General features: G+C 37.5%; 1 protein-coding gene across 10 annotated transcripts in view; it reads left to right on the top strand.

The window, feature by feature from the left end:
- Positions 1-18,831, top strand: part of MPP7 (MAGUK p55 scaffold protein 7) — a 161,435-nt gene that overhangs the window by 133,593 nt on the left and 9,011 nt on the right. For 8 of the 10 annotated variants that reach the window (XR_012041229.1, XM_072854519.1, XM_072854522.1 and 5 more), the window contains 3 exons: positions 3,026-3,064; positions 11,372-11,542; positions 18,375-18,455. Coding sequence is in view for 9 of the 10 variants with exons in the window: in XM_072854519.1 (XP_072710620.1) it covers positions 3,026-3,064; positions 11,372-11,542; positions 18,375-18,455 (291 nt within the window). In the remaining variant the exon portion in view is untranslated. The remainder of the gene's footprint in view (positions 1-3,025; positions 3,065-11,371; positions 11,543-18,374; positions 18,456-18,831) is intronic. The other 2 variants (XM_072854521.1, XM_072854525.1) reach the window with 1 other exon arrangement.

Raw genomic sequence — 18,831 nt, 5'->3', positions numbered from 1 at the left:
CCCAGAAGCGGGCTTCCCTTCAGCTGTTCTCAGCCCTGCTGCTGTAGCTCCACCATCTCCCATACTTGTAGGTCTCCTCCAAAGGTCTGCAGTGGTCAGGGTTGAGTGTATACCTGTGTGTACATACAGACCTCTTCTTCTCCTCATCCAGTCTTTCATGCTCATAGATGAGGACTTGTCTGTTTCCAATGATAAAATACCAGACAGAATACTTTAAAATGCACAGTCACTAGTTAAGTCAAATAACTTTGCTGAATTTGGGAGATTTTTTAGAGGTATTGATGTGAACTGGTTTGGAGCATTAGTGACTTTTTTTCAGGAGGTACTTTCACAACCTATTGAAAGTCATGGAAATGGAAATATAGAAAAAATTGTCATACATATCAAGAAGTGTAAGAGGTCTCTCAGCACAGAGAAGGAGAAAAAAATAGTACCTGGAAGCCAGCCTGCCGTCCTAGGTCCAGCTTCAGGGCGTTTGTCACTTCAAGAATTGGGAGCTTTTAAGGTCAGGAGACGAAAAAGGATCCAATGCTTTCACTCTCAACTCACAAAACTGTCGGCACTCTTTTAAGGCACCAGATGTGGTCAGCCAAGCAGTGCTCACCTTAGAGGACTTTCCAGCCTACTAAAACCGTATGGTCACCTCGAGTGTAGAAATAAACTTTAAATAGGATTCAGAGAAGTCTTCCAAATTAATGTTTTAAAACATTAAAACATTAAACATTAAAACATTAAAACATTAAAACATTAAAAGTCCTTAGGAAAAAAGGTCTGAAGAAATGATTCTGCAAAACAGTATTCTTCCCCTGGCACAAAAGACTCTTGTATCCATTTCATGACATGAAATAGGAAAAGCTCTTATATGTAATCATATAGGCAGGAGAGTTTTGACCTTGCCTTTGTTTGGGTTCATCAGTTACACGTGAAAGATTTTAAAACATCTCTTGAAAAATTTCTTCACATTCTGGGGGAAGTCATGCTTCATGGAAACACTTTGAAATATTTATATTTTAGGCCTATTTATCCAGACTCCAAAGGAAATTTGAATGAGATGTAGATTTTAAAATCTCTATATAAATCTAGACCTTAGTTTATAATATCTTTGTGAACAAAAATTCATTATATGTATGTTGCTTTTCTGTGCAAGCCCAAAGATGATTGTAAAAATGTGTGTTTTCCACTATCAAGGAGGAAAAAATTATTGACTGAGTATAGGTAAGCAGAAAGTCTTAACTAGATCTATTATATTAGGATAGCGTCAGAGAAAAAAATGACAGAGTATATAAATTCTTTCAGCATTTTTTCAGCTACAACTGTAGACGTTAAAAAAAAAAAATACAAAAAACCTCTCCAAAACCCAGCTCCAAGGGCAGTAGCAGCTGTTACTGTAAGTGCAGAAAAATACTGAGATCATGTTCATGGTAGTGATTCTTAGAAATTCTAGGTTAAGACTGATTAAATGGAATTAAAAAACTTCGCATTTAATATCAAAGAGATCTTCCATGACAACTGGGTAGGGTTATTGCTACCAAATGAATAGTGAAAATGAGGAATAATCTCATACAGGAAATTTAAAGTGCACATAATATCTCAATGTCTTTTTAGGTCTTTTTCTAACTGAGTGTAGTTAAACACGTAAGGTAAACTCAGTGCCGATATGTTGGTATATGCCTCAATATAATAGGTACTATCAAGAGGATTTTAGAGTAGCTTACATAGCTAAATTTTTTTCCTATTTATGAAGTATTAAACAATAATACTTTGTTTTTCTGGCTGTTCTAAGATGAGGAAGCGGTTGAGTGTGGTAGGTGCATTTTTCTTCTTCGATTTAACTTTTCTTTCTTAAGTTATGTTTTCACTCCATTTAATGATTTCCTTTCCTATTTTTCCTTTGTGCTTCTCAGAGGAAATTGAAGGTACATGTACAAAAGTTTCCCTGCATAGCCCAATAATTTTATTTAGAGAACATGTGTTTAGAATTAAATTGAATATAGTCCAACGTTTCTAAGAGATGTTATACATATAATGCTTTTATATTGCCACCAAATATATCGAATCATTTTTTTTAAAGTAGATAAAAGTACCAAAATATTCCTAGTTGCTTCATGTAAAGATCAGTAATTTGGACTATTGTTTTAAAGTGCTTTCTCTCTCTCTCTCTTGAACTTTTGGAAGATATGTATAGAAAAGTAGTGTCATAAAATAATATTAGCAAAAACTTGGGTGGGCTGCGTTGGAAGGAGATTGTTCCAACTTAATTACATGGCCATGAGAGGTCTTGCATTTCTAATTAATACTGATGAAGTATTTCTCTGAGATAGTAGAAAGTTCATCCATGTAGTATCATCTTTACTGTTTTCCCTCTGAGTGTAGCCGGTTACTGTTATGCTTGCAGCATATGTTAAAGTAATAGCAGCTGATCTCTTGGGGTTTCTTTGTTGTTTTTTTTTTTTTTTACTTAAGAGGCCTTTGTTTATAAAGGCATTAGAAATTGTAGCTCATATTTTTGATCAAAGGGCCTCTGGCATGTAAAAATATACATTATAGCTATTTTATATCAAATGAAAGGATGTGTTTTTGATCAAAAACCTTTCTGTCTAATCCAGTGAGCCAAAACTTAAAGCTAAAGTCTGATAATGTATAATTTACAAAAAAAGCTTGATTTACATCAAATACATTTTGCTTTCTTTTAAGTGGCATCATATTTTCTATTAACTGATAAAGTGTGAATAATATAGTGTTAGAATTCTTTTTAGAATGTTTGCTGTCATCACAATTTTTGCTTGAAAAGGTAAAAAGATCAGTGTGCATGCTGCAAAATTCCAGAATATCTCCAGCTAAAATATAAAACAATAAATGTTGTTTTATGTTTTTAAGAAAATGGCTTACTGAAGGCTTTTTAATGCTATGCTTTGTACAGTTGTCATTTTTTAAGTAATTTCTTCTGTATTTTTTGCTGGGCTTCTAACTATTCTGCTTTATTTCTTGGCTCTTATTCTGTATGCTTTTACCCTTCGTCCAGAAGATGCTGAATGTGCTGGTCACAACAGTGGATCCTATCTAGGTGAGCAATTGGTTACAAAAGACAATTTCTTCCTTTCTTTCAGCTTCTTTTCCCTGGAACTACTGTGTCCACTTTGCTTTTGGGGGTAATCTGCGTATAAATGTCCTTACTCTGCATGAGAAAAGCATGAATATTAAGGTTTTAAAAATGGCTCATTGGATTTGACATAAAGGGTTTATATAGTGTATGCCTTTATCTGGTTAAACATAAGCTACTAAAATACTGGTTTGATTTTTTTAAGCCAAAATAAAAATATATATATAAATTTGGGGAAAATATTGACTTATAAAGTACGTTAAGCGAGTAATGTGTTTAATGAAACAAAAAGGTTACTGTATCATGAAAAGTTTGAGTAAGTCTTTAAAGACACACTTTCAAGGTTTTATCTAAGTTTTGCTTACACTTTCTTTCTTTGTACATGTCTATCTAACAATTTTGGGAGGATTCAGTGAAAGTGCAGAACAAATTTGCAGGCACCGGTTCTTTTTCCACATTACAAAATAAAATAAGTCATAATAACTCAATAGCTTAAATTTAGCTTTAAAGCTAGTCTGAGCTCAATGTATCATTGCAGGGAGGGGGGAAGAGGAGGGGAAGGAGTCCTTTGGCTTCAGCTTCAAGATTCCAAATTTCAAACAAAAGTAACATTTAAAAAAGGTGAATGTTCCATGATATGTTTCAACTTTTTAATTTGTGCCATTTTAAAAGCTATGTAAAAATATTTTAGTTGAAACTGTCCAGAATTCCTGCCAGCTGAAGGCTGGCTGGAGCGGATTTTGTGGCAACCAGCCCTTTTCCCAAGGCTTTCATCCTCCTACTACAAGAGGAATGGGAAGAAACTTGTCAAAGTGCTTTAGTACATCCAAGCCACTGGGCTCACTGAAACACCCTAGACCAGTACCGTAAATTAGAGATGGTTTTCATATTGCACTATATTGTTTTTAAATGTAGTATATAAACTACATCAGGAACACACAAACTATATAATTGAAAGAACTTTGACCTCTTTCCAAAACCTTAGTGTGGTATAATTTCATCATGTATTTGTGGAACTAATGGTCATCTGATCATGCTGAAAATAAACTTCTTACCTTTATTAGTTAATCAACTAAATCAATGTTGAATTGTAATTGTATTGAGAGATTGAAGTATGCTTGGAAAATTATACTTTGGATGTGATTCCAGATGAACTGCATTTTCCTTATCAAATCTTCTCTTTGAAACAGAAAACACCTTCCCCCCCCTATCTTTTCTTTCTGTCTGCAAATACGGATTGCATGAATTCTCAAGATCAAACTATTATGGTTTTGCAGTCAGATCTTAGTGGGCTGATGCTTTATTTGAGAATGAAGGTGGCAATACAGAAACCACCTTTTCTTGGTGCTGTAGCCCTTTCACTGAAACATTTTGGTCTACAGTTACCTAAAAGGCTCCATCATCTGGGAAGGAGATGTCTTGTGGAAGAAGCTACTGTTGTCCCAGACGCAAAGAACAAAAAAATCAAGATAGAATGTAGCTTACTTAGGCAAAACTTTACAAAAATTATTGGAGAACTACTGTACAGTGCAGGCAATGGTTTATCTCTTGAGAGCTTCCATGCGGTGGAGTGCAGCCATCGGTCCAGAGATGGTACCTTCAGCCTTCTCATGCTGGGTCTGTGCTGTTGGAAGTGAAGTGCCAAGAGAGGAGAGCCAGAAGACAGAACAACAGGGAGAAAAAAAGACTTGTCTAAGGTTAGGACCAATTTTGGGGTAAGGACACAAGTATATTCACTGGTTGTGAATAGCTAGCTATTTGGTCTAGAAATTAGAGGTTCCTTGGAGCTCTTCTTTAAGAATCGTTCATTAAAAATTATCCTCTCTTAAGATCAAGCAGGTAGGCTTTTGAAAGCTGATGTTACCGTTCTTTTGCACATGGTAACAGGACACAGTGATTTATAATTCAGACTGTCTCATGCACTCCAGTGTCTCCTTGTTTCACAAAACATTAGGAGCCCAGTCCTATTCAGACACATTTAGGGTTGCTTTTCTCCTAAATTATTTTTCAGTTGTATTTTCTCAAGGAACAAACTGCTGTGGAATAACTTTCTGGGCTAGACAAATGCCACTGCCTAACTGTAATAATTTGAACAAAACTTGCTGACCAGCTGCAGGGAGGATGCAAAACTTCTACCTATGTGCTGTGCAAGATATAAAACTCGAATGGTCTATAAGGTAAAGGAGTCCTAGGCAAAGACATTTTATAAACCCTCTGTTACGTACATGGGAGCCAATACTGTATCTAACTGCTGCAGTCCACCTTCCTGCTTAGGAGGGGCCTCTTTCTTTTCCACTGGTCTGAGTATATATTCCTTCAATCCCAAGGGTAGTGAAGGCCTTCAAAGATACTCTTTTTTTTCCTGCCTGTTGTTTTTTTGGAGAGTGGGAAAACAAATATGTCTGATTTTTGAAAACAGCTTATTCTGAATGTCCACCTGTGTTTTGCAGTACATTTTTTTTGAGTGAATCCTTAGCATCTCAATTTTTCTGAATGTGCGTGTTCTTGAAAGACGATAGACATTTATGACACTCTCTGATTACTAAGTAACTCAGAATTTCTAGGGAAGGCTCTTCATTATTATAACACAAAGTCTTGATTAAACATACCACACTGAAAACAAAACCTAAAACATTGTCACTGAAGGGCTTGGGTCACACCAACAAGTTCAGGGTGTTTTAGTGACGCGCAGTTGAATGCCTGTCTTTATGTTGTAACCTGTTACAAGAGCAAGGGAGTCTGAATTAGCTTAACTGTTGATGAAGGAGTTGACCTGTATTACCTTGCATTTACAGCAGGTTGAATTCACACATATGAGCAGTTAGTATGAGGTAAGTTGAAGTACTGTAAATCGTTTGTGTGTCTAAATTCTAGAAACAGTTTTCAAAGTATGGATACACCGGTTACTTCCTAAAACCAAAATGACTAAGTCATGTTTCTTGCTGCTTTTGATAGTATGTAATCACATCAAGTGAAGTACAACAATTCTAATATCAATTCATGAATTTTCAATTGATTTTATGGCTCGTTATGGGTTTAGGGCTCTGTATTTGTTGGCATTTCAATCTGTGAACCCGGATATTCTGTGAACATCTGACCCTCTCTGAAATGATGTGTACTTTAGACACACATGAGGTGGTCATGAAGCCCAACAGAAGAGGCAGGTTTCAGAAAGCAGAATGTCTGTACCATCTGGGGTCAGATCTTTTACGTCCAAGGTTATGCTGCTATTAATTTGAACACTCCCCTCTGAAGTGACTCAGATAAATTTCATGATTTTTTACCAAATTCTAATATTTAAGTCGCAGTATAGTATTGTCCTCAGTAATTTCCTGAGGAATTGCTGGAGAGATTGTTAGGAGTTTGCCTTTGCCAAGCTTAAATTCTAGTTACATTACTTGAACCTTTATGAACATACAGTAAATATAGATGGATATCATCTGTTTACTATTCTCAATTTTGTCTTAAAAATCCAGACATAATCTAAATTTTTATTAACCCTGTCTAAATGTGCAAGCTGGGAATCAGTCCAGAAGCAAGCAGAGTAAGAAGTCTGCTCTGTGTTTGTGCAGTTCCTGTGTAACAATAGAAATACTTGGTATACGAGCCAGTATAAAAAATGTCAACTGGGGGGGGGGAGGGGGCGGGAATCCAGAAATATCAAATAAAAATATTGTATTCATACAAATCTAGATAACGACCATAGGACCAAACTTACTTTTGTCAGTAATATGAATACAAAAAGTACTTGTAAATGCATTTACAATTAAACAGCATTTGTTCACTCTAAATTATGTAAGATTAGACTAAATTCAGTAAAGAATATACATAACTTAAACACATACTTAAACACTTGTTTTAGTGAATGAAAATTAACAAAAGCATGTCTAAGTGCTTTATAGCTTTCTGGAGCCTTACTGGTGAATATATGAAGTATAGGTGAATTTAAATGAGAATATTTCCTGTTAGTGTAGTTTCTCTGAATGAGAAATTAACTTTCTACTTTCATGAATATATTTGGATTTAAATTCACCCAACATAATCACAATCCTGTGTTCACTTCTTTAGAATTATATTACTAAATCTAAATAAGCATAGCTTTTTCCATCAGCGTCCTTTTACAATATTTTAGGGGAGACAGGTTCATGCATTGCCTGTTTTCAGTTTGGATTTCTGTGTGATGTCCAAGTGGATTTCTCTATGTAAATGTAAAGATGTTGTTCTGAGATGACCAAATGTATATTGCTAGTGGTAAAAGAATAACCACACTTTTAGGTAAAAGAAAAACCACACTTTTTTTTTTTTAGGGTTTTCTTCATTCTTTTTCTTAGAGATGTAAGTAGGTTCTCTTGAATGGTTGTTGGGCCTTAATTAAGTTTATTAGTAGCAGCTTATGATTTTTGTTTCATGTTGAGAAGTGTTACAAGGTTTGGAGACATTTCTAGTTTGACAACATTTGTTCTTCGTATTTTCTTCCCAGCGGCTGTTCTTATTTCACCAAGCTGTTACATTCCAGCAGTAGTTTATGGGTTTGCATGTTCAATAGGCTTCTGGTCATGTAGCTGAAACCAGTGAGCTGGTGCAAGCTTATGAATGTTCAGAATTTTATGTTGCTTTAGTGACAGAATTTTCCCCTTTTATTTTATAGTCTGCATACTTGGCAACTAAGGTTAATCTCTGCTGATACCCATATTCCACAGACAGTATAGCCTGCAGCTTCTTTCATATTCATTGAGGTTTATATTATCAAATATTCTGGGCAAACAATTCTTTTTCCCTTTGTTCTTTATAGGAATTCACTTTTAAGCTTAATAATTTTATAGAAACTTTATTTTTTCTATTGCATATCAGTATTGGTTTTGGTTTTCCATAGCTATTTTCACTATATTTTTAATAATGCTCTATTGTTAATTTAAATATCTGAAGTTTTTTTCATCTTTCCTAAACTGTAAAATATGAAAACATTAGCAGAATATTTTTTGCTTGTTCATAAATTTTTTTATTCCTTGCAAGTATGATGTTGTAGTAGTTCAGCTTAATCTTTTTGCACAGTCATAGCTGCCCAACATATAATGCAATTAGAAATGCAGAGTTCAATAGAAAATATTTATTAACTGTTCTTTATAAAATAGCTTCTTAAGGTCATAGTAAAGTTAAGCCACATATGTGAGGATATATAATGGCAGATGTGAGAGACAGAGAATCATGTTTCCAGGAATGCAGTAGCAGTATCGTAAAAACGTTGGATATATTTGAAACAGTCTTATCTTTTCTCTCTGTACAGTACGTTTTTCTTGGTTTTGAAAGCTGCTTAAAGCAACCTTTCTTGGGTTTCTCCATAGGCCTATTCAGATGTGCTTTGACAAACAGTTAAAACAACTTTCAGATTGACAATAGTCTTAAAGTGGCAAAGCAATCAGTGTATCACAGGTTTTTAATATTCAGTAATTTTACGGAGCGTCTTCACCAGCACACTGCAGAGAAATCAGTCATACTGGAAATCTGCTTCGTTATCTCTGGCTCACGTGTTTGTTTGTTCTTTTTAATTAATATAATAGCTTTTCTGTAATGTCTAAGTCCTAGTTGAACTTGTTGTTGAACCTTCAGGTTCAGGACAACATTTACTATTTTCATTTTACTCAGTGAGTTTCAGTCACAGAAATATCAAATGTTTTAATCAAGGAAGCCCATGTTAGCAGTGGAACTGTATCACCTGAGTCTTTGTGATGCTTTATATGCAGCCTGTAAAAGTGACAAGGGATGAATCAGCCTGAAGACAGCACTGAAAGATTTTCTCCTTTTTGATACCAAAAAAACCCCCAAACCCCCCAAACTGTTTTTTTTTCCTCTTTTAAAAGAAGAAGGAATGAAAATTCTTAAATAACCCACCACCTGGTAGTTTGGTAATGAAATCTGAATAAAGTGGATGGAGGAAAGGGGAACAAGTTACGAATGGACTTACTAAAACCTAACAGCAGAGGTTGGATTGATATGAAGATTTTGCAGAAAGGATATTTTTCCTGAAGATTCCGCAGTTCAACATGTAAGCCGAGGTTAAGAAGCTGTTGGTAATGGTGCTCTGAGACAGCTACACAGAGGCACAGAGCTCTTGGTATTTGAAAGGTCAACACCAAACTGGAATGGAGACAATTGGTTTAGCTTCATTTGATCTCTACCCTTACTTTTTACCTTTTCCAGATACGTGGATTCTGGGTTTTGTGACAAAGTTCTTTATTCTGTAAACTGTTTAGTAGTGAATGGTGAAGAATTATTCTTTCTTTTTCTTTTTTTCTTTTTTTTTCCCATAAAATGGTTATACAGAAAAAATTGAGAACAATCTTCAGCTTGCTTTTAGGGCAACTGATTTTTTTTTTTAATCTGGAGCCTTTTAGATGAGGGCTCAGGAAACTTGTAACTGAATTCATGTGTCTGTATTGCTAATGTTACTTTTAAGCTTTCTTCACCTAACTGTACAGGCAGTTATATATAGTTATGTAGCAAGAAAACATCCTTGTGTCATGACGGACTTCAGCCTAGGGCAGACCAGATCCCCCGGGTCCTCTCTTGGGTGTGTACGCTCACAGCTATCAGCACTCCAACAGGGCTTTCCTGACTGCAGTCACTTCAGTGTTAGTGTTCTTTTTTAACTAATAAAATAACATAACTCAGTTTACTTCATTATGTTTTCGTATCTCATATTTGGGTCCCTTTTCTATCTCAGCCCATGTCCTTCTCAGTCTAGACAATACTGTAGCTCTTAAAAATGTCATCATCCTTTTCTGTGTATGCTAGCTCTTCTCCTTTTTCATTGATTTCCATTTTACTTATTCATATTTTGAATATGAATGGGTCGACATCACTGTATTCTCAAAGAAATTTTTCTTCCTTTTTGTGTGTATGCATGTGTTGTAGAGTCCCATAGGTATAGGGGCTCACATCAATAAAATAACTTGCTTAACATCCTCTGTGATCCAGGTTCTGCAAAGATTTATGCTAAGTGGAACTGTGTGTGTGCAAAATGCTAAGCCTGTAACTAAGCCTTGTAGGATTTCACTTCAGATCTGGTTCTAAATATTTGCAGAACTGAGTCTTGAATTTGCCAGATACCTTTGAAGAAAAAATTGTAATATGATTACTTCTCAAACACCTAACCATAAGTACTTTTACAAGTTTATGAAAACATATTGCTGAAAAATCTGGGGTCACCAAAAGTTTACATGTGTTTACTGTCCTATGAAATGTTCTGGGGAAAAAAAAAAAGTTTTGGGATTTTTCCAGTATTTAAAGTGTAGTTTGTATTTTACTTTATTACCCCCAAATAATGAAATCAGCTTTGCAGTCCTTCTTTGCAGTTCTTCCTGTAGTTCCTTCTAGAACAAAAGTGGTGCCATGGAGATACCAATAAAATGTAATGTAATGCAAAGTAAAGGATTTATTTGAAAAATGGTAAGGTAATCATTAACAGAGGAGTAAATTAGTTTTTAGCATATAGTGTAGAACGTTTTTTTATGCTGTTCTGCTTGAAAATGCCTATGATTATCTGCTTTTGAGAGTACTTAAAAGCTATATGAAATTTCCAGTCTTCTAGATAGGCACTGTAGATGTCGCACTGTTGAAGCAACTGTAAATGCAAATTTAATAGGAATATTAACTTTTAATTTCATGCTAACATATGCATTATATGGGTACTGTATTGTCTAAGATGTTTCATAGTGTTTCGGAATTTAACTAACAGTGTTTGGTTTTACTTTAAACATCTTTGGGAAAGGTTTTGTGCACTTTTTTAATGCTATCAGCATGGAGCTAAGCACAAAAATATTGTTCAAGAAGTTAATTCTCATTAACCCTTTCAACCACCAGATGTGTTTCTGCCATGTCATATTTGATGTCTGTGTGCCATGGTGATTTAACAGAAGTGTATTAAGTGTGGTATGAGAATCCACATGGCATGAATGTTTTATTTGTACATATATGCTAATGTGTAAGATACTCAAATGATCTACGTTAGCAACTTATTGTAATTATATATGTTACAGCTTTTTGTTGCAACTGTTATGATTTTATTGGTAATCTTAATTTTGCAGTTTAAATAGGCACCTGATATAGTTTTAAACGGTGGGAAAATACCATTCTGATGACCTTGCTTATTAAACTTATAATATTTTTTTTTAATTCCGTGCACCAATCCCTGAATGTTTGGAAGAAACTGTTTTCAAATATTTTGAGAATACTTATTTTCTTACTTTGAAAAAAATCCTGTTCTTATTGCAGCTGGTTTTAGAAGAAGCTTTCGTCTTAGCAGAAAAGATAAAAAAACAAATAAATCTATGTATGAGTGCAAGAAGAGTGATCAGTATGATACAGCAGATATCCCAACATATGAAGAAGTTGCAAAATACAAACGACAACCTAATGACAAATACAGGCTTGTAGTTTTGGTTGGTAAGTTGTTTTCTTTATTTTTGACATGGTAAAACAGAGGACTGCTGATTAGCGCGATGCTTACCACAAAATCATTTAGATGGGAAGGGATCTCAGGAGGTCACCTGGTCCAGCCTCCCACCTAGCAGGATTAACACTGAATTCAGAGCAGGTTGGTGATGACAACTTTGGGAACCTGTCTTCCCACCATGTCTTCTCTTGTCTTCCCACCACACACCTCGGTAAAGACGTGGCCTCCATCTTAGTGGGTATCAGAAGGGTGCTGGTGGGTCCCCCTGAAGACATCTCTTCTCCAAACTAGACAAGCCCAGTTCCCTCAGCCTCTCCTCACAGGTCGTGTGCTTCAGCTCCTCGCCATCTTGGAGGCCCTCTGCTGGCTTTGCTCAGTTTATCAACATCTTTCTTGTAGTGCAGGGCCCATCATGGACAGGGTATTCCTCACAGGTTCTAACGAGTGCTGAGTAAAGGGGAAGAATCATTTGCCTCTATTTACAGGCTAGTCTCTTGCTGATACATCCCAGTCTTCTGTTAGCCTTCATTGCTGCCAGCGTGCACTGTGGACTCATGCTTAGCTCACTGCCCACCTGGACCCCCAGGTCCTTTTCGTCCAGGCTGCCCCCCAGCCAGTCATTCCCCAGCCTGTACTGCTGTGGGGCTTAGTCTATCCCAGATGCAGGACTTTGTATGTGTCCTCATCAAATTTCACAAAGTTCTGCCAGCCCATACCTGTAGCATATCAAGGTCCCTCTGAATGGAAGCCCTGCCCTTTAGCAAGTCACTTGCATCACCCATTTTGGCATCTGCAAACTTGATGAGGGCCCATTCTGTGTCCTCCTCCAGGTTATTGATACAGATATGAAACAGAGTATGCCCAGGGTAGATGCCCAAGGAACTCCGCTTGTAATGAGTCACCCAGTAAAGTACAGCCCAGTTTCCTTTGAACATGATCATCTGTCCAGTTCTTCACCTATCTAGTAGCCCACCCATCTAGACAGGATGTCCCCGCTTGCATATAGGGATGTTCTAGGAGATCGTGTTTAAAGCCTTGCTAAAACAAAAGGAGGTGACATTAAAATATAGCTACCATGGTTACTAGTCTGCACCTGGAAGTCAAGCTGTACTCAAAAGAATTAGGTCAGAGTTCTGCTCTTAGAGATCAATCAAGATATCTGTTTGGAAAAAAGGAGAAAAAAAGAACAGAATAAATACCTGTGGTCAGCCAAGATAGAATATATAAGTGGAAAGAAACAAAACTATCTACTGTGTTAGAATAAGTAAACAGACAAGTAGAGAAAAAAGTGGATGAGGGGAGGACTTCTGTAGGTCAAGAACGTATGTAAGCATAGCTGCAGAAGACTCAAGATGTCATCCTTAGTCATCTTTCTGTTCTTCTATAATCTGTCACTGTCATGAGTTCCCAACAGCATTTGTTAGCTAACCAAAATGCATTGCTTCAGTCTCCTAGAAAAAGAGGAAGTAGATGATCTTAAATTTTTCAAAGGTAACCATTGGAGTACCAATGAGTAATGTCTCATTGCTTATTGTTTCTTTTGCAGTAGCATGTAGGTTGATGCTTCATTAGTAAAGTTTCCTCCATTCTGAAAGCAGCAGAGCAGAGAAATATGACTCTCTATCAGGGACTGTTATGAACTGTTGAGTAGCTGTGTTTTTATATCGCTCATATCCAAGGGAACATTAAATTTAGTTTTTAATAAACAGTTTTGTCACTCTCCAGCACTAAAATTCAGCCACCTACTAGTGTGATCACTGTGAGATTGTGGGCTATATACAACAAGTAATAACATGGTTGAGTTGATTTTACACTTACATCAACAGAGTGCAGTGCAAAAGTGTGATAAGTAGACTTTTTATAACAAATTGCATATGTCTGATCTAAGGAATACCTAGAGACTTCATTTGATTTTTGTTGTAATAAATCAAATGAAGAAAGTGTGCTTTTTCAGTAACAAAAGCAGTTCAGAAATTTATTGCAGACTTCAGTAATTCTAATGTTTTTCTCTGGATATTAAGAGCAGCTTAAGTCTGGCCAATACCATAAAAATGTCTTGGGCAAAATGTGGAAAAACTAGCAGAGCTAAGCAACGCAGGTATAGTAGAAGCGAACCCATTTAAAAAGCTTTTTGTGTGCCAGTAGCAGCATTCAATGTAATCCGTCAAATATAATTTGGATATTAGTACCATGAAACAAAGGGACAGATAATTAATTTATAGCTGTAATTGGTGGGGGCATTAAATATCTGTTGTGTTTTGCTAGGCCTAAATGTATAATTTACTGTTGGAAGGGTTTTTTAGGTTTTGTTTTGCCCTTTTTTAGGGGGAGGGAGTTTGACAACTTTGAAGTAGAAATTTCTTTTGGCTTCATTTTAAATTGGTTGTCTAATTTACAGAATGCAAATTGCACACACAGTAATTTTTAGCGCCCTGTAGTGTGATATATACTAGCCTCAGGTTCAGCTAGATGTAATAGTTTGTCAAGATTTTACCTTGTCGGCAAATGTAGGTTCATGAATAAAGTTCTGCATATCCTTGGGGCTAAATAACAGATCATCTGAAGCAGTAATGATACAGATGCTTCTGCTGTGCTTTTAGTTGTTATGAATGTGATGAGTCTGCTAAAACCAAAATTATCCAATATCGTGTCACCGGTCGTCTTCTGGTAACTTACTGTTCCCAGGCTGCCCACAAATCCTTGAAGTCTTCCTTCAGAAATATTGCCTGCATCCTAAGCATGATACCTTGCAGCCCTATCAGGCAAAGGCAGAATATTTTAATATGAAATGTATTATTTAGACACTAGAATTTTCATTTACATTAATGAGAAAAAAGCCTTGCTCACAAAGGCTTCTGCTTCAGTAACCGTGAGGGCCAAACAAGCACAAATTTTATTTCCTAAGAGTCAGAATGGATGTGTTGCATACTATAACTTTACACGGCATAGTATCAGCTAAATCAGAGCTTTCTGCAGGGGCGGTGCTAGGATAAAGCAAGGACAGCAGAAACAAACCGTGAGCGTGTCCCCCAGAATGCATGCAGTTACGTGCATGCTGTGGTATCGCTAGAGGCATGCAAAGCCTTTCGGGTGTTGTGGTCACCCATGGTGATGCATCTGTTTTAAGTGGGCAGTGGTGGAAGCAAGGGCCAGAGGTGTGTAACCACAAAGGAGCAGTTATTGTTGTGAGATACAATCAGAAAAGGCTCTCTGTCTCTGAATTAGGCTGCCAGTACTTCCCACAATGGTGTTGTCCTGGTCACCACTGCGAAGAAAAGGAATCTGGCACTGGAAAAGTTCTCTATTGTTATATTGCTGACATTTTAAAAAAATCCATCACCTCTGGTTTTATCATGAAGGAGCTATGTGGAGGCCAGGTCTGTCTCAGAGCAGGGGAGGATGACATGGAAGTGGCTCCTAGCTTTCTACATCTCCTGACTTACCTTTAACATGTGTTCAGTAGTGGCTTGCAGAGACTTAATAGATCTACAGCAGAGTGCAGGAAAATGGCCTACCATGGCCATACTATTTCAAGTAAACCATCTGGACAATGACAAAAGAGACCTAGATTTGCTATCTTCGTTAACCTTCCTGGTCAAAGGCATGGATAGGTCAGCAGCATGGCTCAGGAATGAATACATAGGATGCAACATATTGGCTAGCCTTGCCATCAGAACAGCAGTATAAAATCACTGTTTCTGCTTCAGTGAACAGCAAATCTAGAAGTACACTCCCACTGCTAGTTGTAATTTACTGTAACACAAAAAAATGTGGTTCTGCTTTCCTACTGCATATCTCGCTGAGCTACTGTTGGACATGCCTGTGCAGTCGTTGCATTATAGTGATCAGTTGTACTAGAGAAGGAACAACCGAGCCACAGAACCTCTGTCAAGACATGTTTTCTACAGGGTCTTTATGATCCCAGCAGGCATGTTGTCACCTAACTCCCAAAATCTTTTCTGAAAGACCACTTTCTTTTTTTTTTTTTCTTTCAAATAGACTTTTAGGAGGTCAGTATGTAGCTATGGGTGAAGAATGGCTGGTGGGGTTAACCCTTCTGAGACCTGAAATTAACATCAAACAGTTTTTTCAGCTTTCTTCAGACATACCTGAATGGTACAAAATTTAATGACTGGTGGCTTAATTCTGCAAGTGTCCCTCAATAAAGTGAGGTAGGCACTCAGCCCATTTGTGGAGGATTCAACCATTACTTAGCTTACGTGACTCAACATGCAACAGCAAGCAACATAAATGTTCCTTTAAAAAAATAAACAAAATATCTCTAAATCTGTCACCGTAACTCTAAATATTGCTGCCTGGGGTGATTTATAGTAAACCAAAACTATGCTACAGTCATGGATTCCACATGCCTGGCATTTTACTGTAAGAATCTGGATTGTCCTTTTCAGTCCTGATGCTTTATTCTCTTTTTGAGTTCACGTCATGTTCAGATTCATAATTATTAGAAACCGGCATCTTTCTCTGTTGCATCCAAATGAAAAGAATATTCAGAATAGAAATGTACATTACACTCAGGAGATACAGTGTAAAAATCAGCGTAATGGATGGCATTGCTAATTAGGAATCAGCCTTCAGCATCCATATGCTACAGTTATGAGAACTCTGCGAAGACAGCACTGACTGAAAAAGAAGAATCTACACCTTCCAGTAGTTAAATTTAAAGGTGATTTTTAAATGGTAATCTGGAAGGGGAGACAGAATAATAGTGAGGTTGTGGTCTGGAAACAGATTTGATCTAAGTTTCCAAAGCATCTGTTGCAGGAAGTGAAGCCTGGATTCTTTATATATAAATAGAGCTAAAAGCAGCGTGTAGACAGAGGAAATAATATTTGTGTAGATTTGATAGGGTAAATCTTTTGCTTGAAAGGAATACAATGATTTTTTTTTTTACTTGAATTCCACTTGTTTCATTCTACGTTGCTAGGATATATTGAGAATTTTAATTACTTTTCCTATAAAAATCTGTATTTGCCTTAAATAGCTATACTATTAAAAAAGGAAAAATGTTTTTTAAAAAATAAGAACAAAAGTAATGCCATTATCTACATGACACATTGCTTTCCTCTGCAGACATGCACCAGTAGAGGCTGCTGTACACCATATTAAATAAACATTTATACATACTAATAGATTAATTTACAGGCAGGTCAGAGATGGAACTTGAAATGTAGTTGTGTGTTTAACTTATGTAAACATATAAAAATTTTAAATGCAGAAACCCTAGGATTTTACAGAGAGACCATAGTCTGGGGATAGTAGCAAAGTCGCAAGCATTTGCTTTTCATCATTATGTGTTTCTAACTTCAGCCAGGGCGGATAGTCATTGTTACAAACAGGCACCTGAAGGTGCTGAAGCATCAATCTTTGCTTTTTGATATCAGACTCTCACTAGTAATTAATCAACATATCACTACTGCATTAAAATGTTTATTAGGTTTTGTATTTCTGATGTCTAAAATGTCTCTGTTAAAAAGCACTCCATGCATAAATGTATCACTTTTACTAGAAGAACAGGAATTTTCCTTAAAACCACATGTATTATCCTTGTATTACTGGGGATATGGTTCCAATGACTCACTCTCCTCTGCGTTCTGCTGTTGACCTGGCTCTGCAGAAATGAAGCCACTGCACCATCAGAAGCGCGAGAGCGCACAGAGCTGAGCTCCCGCCACGCACACGACACCATGGCCCCACCAGCAAAGGGGCCAGGCAGGCTGGAGCCCTGTGCGAACGGCTCCTGGGGGCAGGCAGCAATTGCCCATGGAGCCTTTGAGGCCTCACAGGACAGAGTGCTCTCACTGAGACCTAAAGCTGGCAAATGGCTGAGAGTTAGGGACAGCCTGAAAAACAAGAGGAACATCTGCTCAGTAGCTTCTAGGACAAGAGTACTCAGATGGAGGTGGAAGAGACGGGTCAAAAGAATTCCGTGCAGTCTTTGTTTCTTCCTGCCATCCTCTTTCCAAGAGTGGTCTCTCTTTGGCAGCCGTGTGAAGAAGGAAACATTTGCTTTGGAGCAGTTCAGACAGCAGGCAGGAGACGAGCATAGTTTAAAAGAAAATCAACAACAAAGCAAGCAAGCCAAACATCCCAAATGGGTTGTGACCTGGGGAGTGCTGCCCTTCCTTCCTCTCCCCATGCGATGCCACCGTGGCCCAGTCAAATGGTGGATGGCGGCAGCTACAGCCAGGCAGAGGCCGGGCGGTATTCCTGCCTGCAGCCGGGGCTGGAAGGAGCAGTGCTCCCAGGGCGCAGGGAGAAGGTGGGAGCAACGCTCCTCAGGGGAGTCTGGAGCGGACGAGGGATGCAGCAGCTGGAGGGAGTGAGGAAAAGGCCACAATGACACATGGAGTGCAGAGGCTTTGGGGGGACTTTGTGCATGCCAGCTGCAGCCCTCTAGTCTGTGAGTTGGGGATATTCTGGCAAAACGAATAGCCGAACCTCTTTTTGTGCTGGAAAGCTGCAGGTTAGGGTGCAGGGATCTGTAGGAGGGCTGACGATGGAGATGGGTGCGTATTGTGGGTAGTTGCTGTAGGAAAGAAAGTTAGCTTCGCTGTCAACTTTTTCACTGATTTTTCCTCAGTAGTAAAGTCAGAGCAGAGTAACTGCCAACTACATCCCCTGAAATTTGTCAGCGCTGTATATTCTAGGAGAGGCTAGAACCATGGGTGTTTCCAAATTACTCTGATTAAAAGACAATGTATATTATAGCTATATGCTACATAGTCTTACCTCGGAGAGTACTTATACCTGAAGACTAGAGAGAACTGGCTGTTGGGAAACAGCATGATTTTTTTCTTTCAGGTCCTGTGGGTGTTGGGCTGAATGAACTTAAACGGAAATTGCTGATCAGTGACACCCAGCATTACGGGGTAACAGTGCCACGTAAGTAAAAATACACTTCTATTCTCCTAATGCTATACTTGCGTTATTATCCTTTATTATTGCATTACCTTAAGGCACTTTCAAATTGGGTCTCTAAATGCATGCTTGGCATCCAAATTACTTTTCTAATTTTTAAAAGTGCTGCTGCAGTTGTATTTTAAATAGCATTGATTAAACTGATAGGATGTTTTGGCTCAGAGGCATTGCAGTAGACTTTTAGTACAAGTTTAACATGATTGATGTCAGCGAGGTTTAGTAAATGAAACTCAGCTGAAGAACACCCTGGATTTGGCTGTAAAGCAGTGAAACATACTCTGTTACCAATGCTTGCTTGCAGCAAAATGGCCTTTATATATTAGGCTGAAAAATTAAGACT

This window comes from Ciconia boyciana, chromosome 2, assembly GCF_034638445.1.
Source record: "Ciconia boyciana chromosome 2, ASM3463844v1, whole genome shotgun sequence".
NCBI classification, from domain to species: domain Eukaryota; kingdom Metazoa; phylum Chordata; class Aves; order Ciconiiformes; family Ciconiidae; genus Ciconia; species Ciconia boyciana.
Note: the sequence above shows the minus strand (reverse complement) of the source record. Positions and strands in the feature narration are given on the sequence as shown.